General features: G+C 36.1%; 1 protein-coding gene across 1 annotated transcript; it reads right to left on the bottom strand.

Annotated features, from left to right (window-relative positions):
• Positions 1-7,642: 7,642 nt before the first annotated feature.
• LOC101977976 (E3 ubiquitin-protein ligase CCNB1IP1) lies at positions 7,643-9,501 on the bottom strand. The gene has a single exon (XM_013364945.4). It carries the CDS (start codon positions 9,109-9,111, stop codon positions 8,371-8,373), a length of 741 nt encoding a protein of 246 aa, XP_013220399.2. The 5' UTR covers positions 9,112-9,501; the 3' UTR covers positions 7,643-8,370.
• Between the last annotated feature and the right edge of the window lie 472 nt (positions 9,502-9,973).

The following is a 9,973-nucleotide window of genomic DNA, read 5'->3' as shown; positions in this document are numbered from 1 at the left end:
TAGGGCTAATGTAACAAAATACCACAGAATGGGATAAATAGACCATGTAAACAATGGTGATCTCATGCGATTATATCAACCAGTAAATGTTGAGTGTAGCCATCTCAGTTTGTGTAAGTACATCCTATGATGGAACACAATGAAAAAAATATAAAAATTTCTAAGATTATCACTCCAGACTGTCCTACAAGATCAAAGTGGAAGAACTTGACAGGCAGACATGATAAGGTATGGTTTCTGAGCACAGACTTCAAATACAGGAAGACGTAGGTTTGTCCCTTCTCACCTTTAGGTATATCATCTGTAAACTGAGGGTAATATCTACATCAGAGTGGTTGTGCAAAGGGTTATAGGAGGTATTGCATGGAAAGTAGGCCTAACTCATGAGAATTAATTTCCATATCAGAATTTTCTCAAACTGCAAAAGGTTATGGCAACTAAAATTGCCAGAAAGATCTTAATGTCAATAACATTTCTGTTTCCCCTAACTCCCACAAGTAATTAGCCTAACAGAATCAAGAAATACCATTTAAAAGCTTTAAGATACCGAACTTATTGCATGTTTGTAATTCTCAGATGAAATAAACAAACCATGCCAGGCATGAGTGGTATATACCTGTAATCCTAGCAACTTGGGAGGCAGAGGCAGGAGGATCCCAAGTTCAAGGCCAGCCTCAACAACTTAACAAGGCCCCAAGCAACTCATCCTGTTTCAAAAAAAAAAAAAAACTTAAAAAGCTGGGGATGTAATAAATACCCCTGGGTTCAATATGCAGAACAACAACAAAAAAACCCATTCCCCCCTCCCCCCTGTAAAATTCACTTTAACTGAGGCAGACTCATTTTAAATTCTAAGGTCTCTGTGGAGATCACATTATTGGAACACACTTGACATCAGCATGTCTTTTCTGAAATCATTTCAGAGTATATAAGCAGAGGATGATCTTTGTTAAAAATCTAACAAGGGAGACAGTATCAGAAAGTGGTTACCACAGAGTAGAATGCATTTTCCTATCAGACAAATCTATGTCCAGTGGTAGATTACCTGTTTCAGTTTTCCACAATAAAAAAATTAACAGGCATATTAAATACCTTGAAAAATACAGATACTAGTTTATACTTCGTTACTCAGCATTTGTATGGAAAAATACTCCTCTTATCTGCCTACAGCTGTTAAAATAATGCAGTTCACATTTGTTACACTTGGGGCACCAATGTATAAGGAATGGTGATGTATTCTAATTCCATTTGCATAGAACTCTCTGATACTTGACCAAAAATGAATGCATATTAATTAGACATTGAAAGACCAGTACTTTAGTTAGATTTTCTGGGATTTTAGGAAATTTATAGGTGGATATTTTGATGCTGAGATTTATATCTTTATGTTTTTAAAGCTAGCTGAAATTGTGCTGCTCCACACCATCCCCAATTCCTTTCCCTCTAGCTGTCTGAGCCATGGACAGAGGCAATTTTACCAAGATTCTATCACGTTCAAATATGAGGCATATTGAGAGGTCAGCAGCATAGAGCCAGCAGAAAGAATGGAAGGTTAGGATTCAAGGTCATTCTATATGGTGATTAAACCTATAGGAAAATCTGTGTTTTTACTTGTATATTTATATGTGTATGCAAAATAATTAAGGATAAATGAATCTTTGTTTATTTGGATTATACCCATCCTCCATAAGATTCTGCATTGTGAAAAGCAATTTTGTTTTATCTCACAAGCTCACCATTCAAGCATACTCAGCTTCAGTTTCCTTGGTAACCGACCTCTGCTTCCTGTCTAGACTTCTGGTCATGAGAAGAGAGAAAAGGAAAAACACAGAATGGGGGAGGGAGGGCTAGAAAATATTAGCCTTTATTCCCCCTCCTCTTCTCTATCACACAATCTATTTCTCTACCACTACCATCATCCTTTATTTTTAAAAAATAAATGAACCATCTGTTGGTGAGGTTGAGTGTTATTAATACCACCTGTATGTACTCCAACCCCTTTGCCTTCATCTCTGCATCAATTTGTTCCTTCAAAACCTTGGCAGAACAGATATCTTTCTTTGTATCCCATCCTGCTTCTCTCTGCCTCTGGAACATAGTATTCTTATCATTAAGCATATACACTCCATCTTTTTTTTACTCTTCTTCCTCTTTTCTTTCTGTCTACTGAAATAAGTGAGGGCAGGGAATAGTGGACCCATGGAAGACACAGAAGCCAGCATGGAATCACTAGGTGGAAACTATTCTAAAAACCATGCTTTGGGGCATTCCCACTATTGTATCCACACTGCACTCCAAAGCAAGTCTTCTTACCGGAGCCTTGCCCCTATCTTCTCCAGTTGAGCATTGTATTCTTGCTCTAAATAAGCTCCATGCCACCATTCCAACCCCAGCCTCCACCACCAATCTTCCCACACTTACCACTCTGTGACCCTTATCACATCCTAAGGGAGGGAGAGATTTCCGAGAATTCCAACTCTCTGAGATAAGCTGGAGTGCTGACAGGCCCCAAATATGTTTCTCTCAGACTGGCTTAATATTCTCCATTTCTGAGCTCTGATCCTTAGTTGCCACAGGTTGAAAGGAAACAGTCGGACTTCTCTTTCTTGGCTTAAAATACTGCTACCTATTATAAGTACCTGGACTTCAGGGGTTCCACACTCCTTCCCATCCCTTTCCTACCCTTTCTCCTCACAGTTCTTCCAGCCCTAGCACCTATAAGACCTCAGGTGAGATATCACTGCTAATATTATCCCTGTGGAAAATAGAAGGAAAAAAACAAAGAGTAAATTTTGAAGGAAGATCTTGAATAGCTGAAAGGTATGTACCCAAATTTCCCTCTACTCCTAAATGACCCAGGTGTCTCTACCCATACAAGTATGTCCCTGGCCACCCTTTCAGAGGCTTACCTGTCCATAGTTCCATACTGGTACTGAGACTCTACATGTACACCACATTAGCTTCACCCATATCCACAGGTTTCAGCAACAAACTTCTACATTATCTTGGGGTAAGTGGGAAATTTTAAAAATATAATTATATGCTAATTTGAACCAGCCTCAGTGAAATAAATAAATAAATAAATTGCAGATGATATGATCCTATACCTAGCAGACCCAAAAGGGTCTACAAAGAAGCTATTAGAGCTAATAAATGAATTCAGCAAAGTGGCAGGATATAAGATCAACACGCATAAATCAAAGGTGTTCCTGTATATCAGCGACAAATCCTCTGAAACGGAAATGAGGACAACTATCCATTCACAATATCCCCCCAAAAAATAAAATACTTGGGAATTAACCTAACAAAAGAGGTGAAAGATTTATATAATGAAAATTACAGAACCCTAAAGAAAGACATAGAAGAAGACCTTAGAAGATGGAGAAATATACCCTGCTCATGGATAGGCAGAACTAACATCATCAAAATGGCGATATTACCAAAAGTTCTCTATAAGTTCAATGCAATACCAATCAAAATCCCAACAGCATTTCTTGTAGAAATAGATAAAAGAATCATGAAATTTATATGGAATAATAAAAGACCCAGAATAGCAAAAACAATGCTAAGCAGGAAGTGTGAATCAGGTGGTATAGCGATACCAGACTTCAAACTATACTACAGAGCAATAGTAACAAAAACAGCATGGTACTGGTACCAAAACAGGCGGGTGGACCAATGGTACAGAATAGAGGACACAGTAACCAATCCACAAAACTACAACTACCTTATATTTGATAAAGGGGCTAAAAGCATGCAATGGAGGAAGGATAGCATCTTCAACAAATGGTGCTGGGAAAACTGGAAATCCATTTGCATCAAAATGAATCTGAATCCCTATCTCTCGCCATGCACAAAAGTTAACTCAAAATGGATCAAGGAGCTTGATATTAAATCAGAGACACGGCATCTGATAGAAGAAAAAGTTGGCTACGATCTACATACTGTGGGATCGGGCCCCAAATTCCTCAATAGGACACCCATAGAGCAAGAGTTAACAACTAGAATCAACAAATGGGACTTACTCAAACTAAAAAGTTTTTTCTCAGCAAAAGAAACAATAAGAGAGATAAATAGGGAGCCTACATCCTGGGAACAAATCTTTAATCCACACACTTCAGATAGAGCCCTAATAACCAGAATATACAAAGAACTCAAAAAATTAGACAATAAGATAACAAATAACCCAATCAATAAATGGGCCAAGGACCTGAATAGACACTTCTCAGAGGAGGACATACAATCAATCAATAAGTACATGAAGAAATGCTCACCATCGCTAGCAGTCAGAGAAATGCAAATCAAAACTACCCTAAGATACCATCTCACTCCAGTAAGATTGGCAGCCATTAGGAAGTCAAACAACAATAAGTGCTGAGGATTAGGGGAAAAGGGCACTCTTGTTCATTGCTGGTGGGACTGCAAATTGGTGCAGCCAATTTGGAAAGCAGTATGGAGATTTCTTGGGAAGCTGGGAATGGAACCACCATTTGACCCAGCTATTCCCCTTCTCGGTCTATTCCCTAAAGACTTAAAAAGAGCATGCTACAGGGACACTGCTGCATCGATGTTCATAGCAGCACAATTCACGATAGCAAGATTGTGGAACCAACCTAGATGCCCTTCAATAGATGAATGGATAAAAAAAATGTGACATTTATACACAATGGAGTATTACTCTGCATTAAGAAATGACAAAATCATAGAATTTGGAGGGAAATGGATGGCATTAGAGCAGATTATGCTAAATGAAGCTAGTCAATCGTTAAAAAACAAATACCAAATGACCCCTTTGATATAAGGGGAGTAAACAAGGACAGGGTAGGGACAAAGAGCTTGAGAAGAAGATTTACATTAAACAGGGATGAGAGGTGGGAGGGAAAGGGAGTGAGAATGATATATAAGAGGAAAGGAGGGGTAAGATAAGATAATACAAATGGAAGAAATGATTTACAGTAGAAGGGGTAGAGAGAGAAAAGGGGAGGGGAGGGGAGGGGAGGGGGGATAGTAGAGAATAGGACTGACAGCAGAATACATCAGACACTAGAAAAGCAATATGTCAATCAATGGAAGGGCAACTGATGTGATACAGCAATCTGTATACAGGGTAAAGTTGGGAGTTCATAACCCACTTGAATCAAACTGTGAAAGATGATGTATTAAGAACTGTGTAATGTTTTGAACGACCAACAATAAAAAAAATAAAAATATAAATAAATAAATAAATAAATAAATAAAATTAAAAAAAAAAAATAATATATATATATATATAGAGAGAGAGAGAGTTAAAAGAATCTGAGTCTACATGCAAGTCATTTATATCTTCCTCTGTTTTCCTTTTAAATAAGAAAACCTAAAAGTAAATAAACTGAATTTTCAAAATGTTACAGTGAGCAAGTCTGAGAAAATAAAAACACAGAGAAAACATCAGTAATCTTTGTCCTACTAATGGATAAATGAATGTTAAATATTTGGGAGAAAAATATTTGATAATTATCTCTGAGATACATCAGAATATCTATTTTGTTCAGAAATTTTAAACAAGGAAAATAATTACATAATGTACATCTGATTAGGAAAGAATTCAGGAAAAGGAAATAAGCCACAAGGTAAATTATTCATCAGTTTGATTTAGTAAGTAGTGATTAAGATGCAAAGCAACCAAACATTTTATACACTGTTGATGGGAGTGTAAATTAGTATAATCTCTTCCAAAAACTCTTTGTCAGTATCTCCTAAAATTGAGAATATACATATTATATATAGTGCAGCAATTTACCACTCTGGCATATACATACATATATACCAAAAGATGTGTACATGAATATTCATATAACACAATTAACTTTCAACTAGAAACTTCTCAAATGTCCATCAGCAATAGAATCAATAAATGAAATGTGGTACATTGACACATGGATAACTATATAGTAATGAGAATGAAATAAACTCTACACAACCTGCAAGAATTTCATAAACATGGCATTGTATTTAAAGTAATCAGATACAGCCAGGCATGGTGGTGCACACCTGAAATACCACTGACTTGGGAGGCTGAGGCAGGAGGATCACAAGTTCAAGACCAGCCTCAGTAATTTAGTGAGACCCTGTCTCAAAATAAAAAAGGGCTGGGGATGTAGATCAGTGATAGAGCATCCCTGGGTTCAATCCCCAGCACCAAAACAAAACAAAAAAAGTAACCAGATACAAAGAAGTGAATATATATTATTTATGTATTTATTTATTATACTCTAGTCCAAACACAGGCAAAACTAATCCCTGGTCTTAGAAGTCAAAACAGGGGAGTAGTCCCTATCCTTGAGAAGGGGGTCTTCCAGCATCTTCACGGCAATGAAGGACAACCTAGAAATAAAGCTGCCCTGATGAAGTCCCCATGGCCCCATGAAGACATGTAGGCAACCTGATCTTCACCAAAACACAGGGTTAACTCTGCTGGCTAGCCTGGATTGATGAACTCCCAAAGGAGTTCTGTGAAGCCTCCAGCAAACAGCATTCAACTTTATCTATTTATTTTGGTACTAGGGATTGAACTCAGTGGCACTTGACCACTGAGCCACATCCCCACTGAGTTGCTTAGCACCTCACCATTGCTGAGGCTGGCTTTGAACTGGTGATCCTCCTGCCCCAGCCTCCTGAGCCACTGGGATTACAGGGTTATGAGGATATTTGCACAGATTTATACAGCTCTCCAATCCTTCTTATCAATGCAGTTATTATTCACCATTTTCTAGCTTTACCCTATCATATCAAATGCTGAGTTAAATATTAATTAGCACTTCTTTTAAATGACCCTCAACATAATGGTTAAGGATGAGATTTCCACTCTGGGACAGAACCCAAGAACAAATTCTTAGATACACAATGTTAGCATACTAAAGATGAAATTAAAATTGTCTTTTAGTTTTGAGGACATGTGGAATGTTTAACAATTGTAAAATATCTATTCAGTATTAGAAATAGCTAGTTGTCAGCTTTATATTTCCCAAACTCATGTGGTTAGTACAACACAGACACAGTTTATACATGTAAAGTAGTGACTCTTTTTGTGTCATTCAAAATAAAGACAATGATCCCTCCCAGGGCCAACACCATTGAACTAATCTTTCAAAGTGGATACTTTAGGTTTTAAAGCTGGAATCAGCAGCAGCCTTGAGATAACTCAAATTCAGACAAGGAATTTACATGTAAATATAAACTTTTTAAATAAGTAGTTTTCTTTTGGAAGTAGGATTAGGATAGTTAGTATTCATCTGTAAGTCATTATTATGTAAATATCAATGTTGCTGTTTTGATAATAGGTCATTTCGTTAATTCCAGTTTATATGTGAGAACATAGAATTATCCTAGGGTTCTATTTATCTTGGAATATCTTTAATGTACGTGAGATTTATTTATTTGTAAAAAACAAATGTACTAGGGCTGGGGTTGTGGCTTAGTGGTAGAGCACTTGCCTAGCAAGCGTGAGGCACTGGGTTCAATTCTCAGCATCACATTAAAAAAAAAACTAAATAAACAAAATTAAGATATTTGTCCATCTACAACTAAAAATTTTTTTAATTTTTTTGTTAATAAAAAGCTTTATTTTTAAACAAATCCTAAAAAAATCAACTTTATAAATTTATCAATTTTTAAATATAAAGAGGGACTGAAATACATACATCAAATTATTCTTTCATTAACATTAACATACTTCTCTAAACAAGTTAATATGTGTACAAATACATAAATACATACAAATAAATACACATACCCAAATAACAAGCCACAGATCACCCACCATTATCCAAAACCAAAATATTCATTAAATATATTGACAAATACAACAAAATGTCAATGGACATAATTACATACATATATATGCATAAATACCAAGACCCAAAGTAACATGTAAACATATAACACTGGTGCTTACATACATATAATGCATACACACACAGCTCAGTCAGAAAGTCAGAGTGATCTACAGAACATATAATAATGTTGTGGCCTTTTCACCAGGAATGAAAACTCAACAGTATACAAAGAAATTGAGATTAATGAAATTTTCACGCTTTAAATATTAGAAAAAAAGGAACACACACAAAAAAATCAAGACATTAATGCCAATCCCCTACTGCCACTGAATTTTTTATAAGTTGAAATGTGAAGTGAACTTTAAAGACTTAACAGAACAGGGAGGTTGACAACTCTTACCTAGAATAAAGATTCTATGATAAATGAAATCACTGAATGCAACAAACATTCTATAAAATAAGCTAAATTCTTTTTACTTTGAAGGCCCTGCTAAAGACTTGTTGCTGCTCTAATTCATGGCCTAGAGAGGCAAAACTAAAAAAGCTGTTGCTGGCTTCAGGTGCTGTAGGAGAACCCACAGAAAAATGGTCTAAACTGAAAATCTCCATCTCCGCCTCCCTGATTTCGAACTGGTGTATTGTCCAAAGGAAACTTGGAGCTGTTACCTAATGGGAAGCCAAAAACACCAGACTGTGCTACCAAAGATGGTTCAAGAGTACTTTCTTGGTTAGCAATAGTGATATTCCGTAGCCTAAGGCTATCATAGAGACCTTGGAGCTTTTGATACTGACTATTATGCTCCATACGTTTCTCTGGGATGTCACTGAACTTTTTCTTGTATTCTTCTAGCACTTTCTTCATAGAGGTGACCTTCCCTTTCATAGAGGTCAATTCTACATCTTTGCTCTGTATTTGCTGAGTATATATTGTCTCCATCTGTTTCAGATGACCCTCAGCCTTGCTAAAATTATATTCTTGATAGAGACGTTCCTGATGTACCTGATATGTCCAGAAAACCAGTGCTCGGGAGCTAATGTCTAACACAATCTCTGGTCGCAGCCCTGCCAACACCATAGCTTTATATTCCTCTGAAGGACTGAGTTCAGTGCAGACAATATCCAGCTTTCCAGAAAGGGTACTGTTGCAGGCAGGGCAGATAGCTGGTGAACAACTAAATTCACCACTGCCATGCTGATCACAGAAGATATGAGAACAGGCAGTGACCCAGGCATAACCAGAGAGTTTGATGTGACACTTTCGATAATTACAAAACAACATGTCTTCACACAAAGACATGTTAATGAGATCTCCAGATGCTGAAGAGTCCTGAGAGGCAATAAAAAAGAGGGGGGGGGGGAACCACCATCTCTGAAGCTCCAGCTGAGGTGAGGATTCACAGCGTGTCTCCGCTGTAGAGTGCCTAAAATTTTTTTAAATGTACTATTTCTACATGATAAATATATTGAAATGTGAGAAAACAAAATCAAAATAGGAGATGAGATAATCATTAAAATTGGACATAGTGGAGACTGTAGGATGATGGTCAGATTATGTTATTTTATCTGCATGCTGGTTACAGAAGTGTGCTGAATTCATGAAAATCTACTGACCTGTATACTTGTAATATATGCACCTTTTATTAAAATGCTATACTTTAATATAAAGGGTTTTTTAAAAGAACATGAACATTTAAAATACAAATGACAATCTCAAAAATATTTGAACCATTTTGGAACTACAAAAGATAAAATTTATGAATTTTTAAATGACTACTGAAAATCAATAAGCATAATAACATTTCAAATAATGTGCAGATAGTATAAATCAGAAATTAATTCATAAATAGATAATATAAATGCCTGACAAATTATTAAAAAGTATTGAATTTACCCATTAATATAAAACCTTGAAAACAAAAATAAGATATTACTTTTCTGGTCAATTTAGAAAAAGTTAAAAATAGTATGATTTTTAAATGATCAAGACTCTTAATATTTGTTTTTAAGTGATATGCAATTTTCCATTTGAGAATTTTGAGAACACAAGGCTTAGTAAAAGAAAATGCATTTGTCTTGAGATTCATTAGTTTTCAAAATTTAGCCAGTAAGCATTTTCCTGGTTAGAAATTGGGTTTCACATTTAAAAAAGGAAACTCACT

This window comes from Ictidomys tridecemlineatus, chromosome X, assembly GCF_052094955.1.
Source record: "Ictidomys tridecemlineatus isolate mIctTri1 chromosome X, mIctTri1.hap1, whole genome shotgun sequence".
Classification (NCBI taxonomy): domain Eukaryota; kingdom Metazoa; phylum Chordata; class Mammalia; order Rodentia; family Sciuridae; genus Ictidomys; species Ictidomys tridecemlineatus.
The sequence above is the reverse complement of the archived record's forward strand: the minus strand, read 5'-3'. Positions and strand labels throughout refer to the sequence as shown.

Coding starts and splice junctions, on each gene's coding strand:
- LOC101977976 (XM_013364945.4), bottom strand. CDS start 9,111: ATGTCTTTGTGTGAAGACATGTTGTTTTGTAATTATCGAAAGTGTCAC.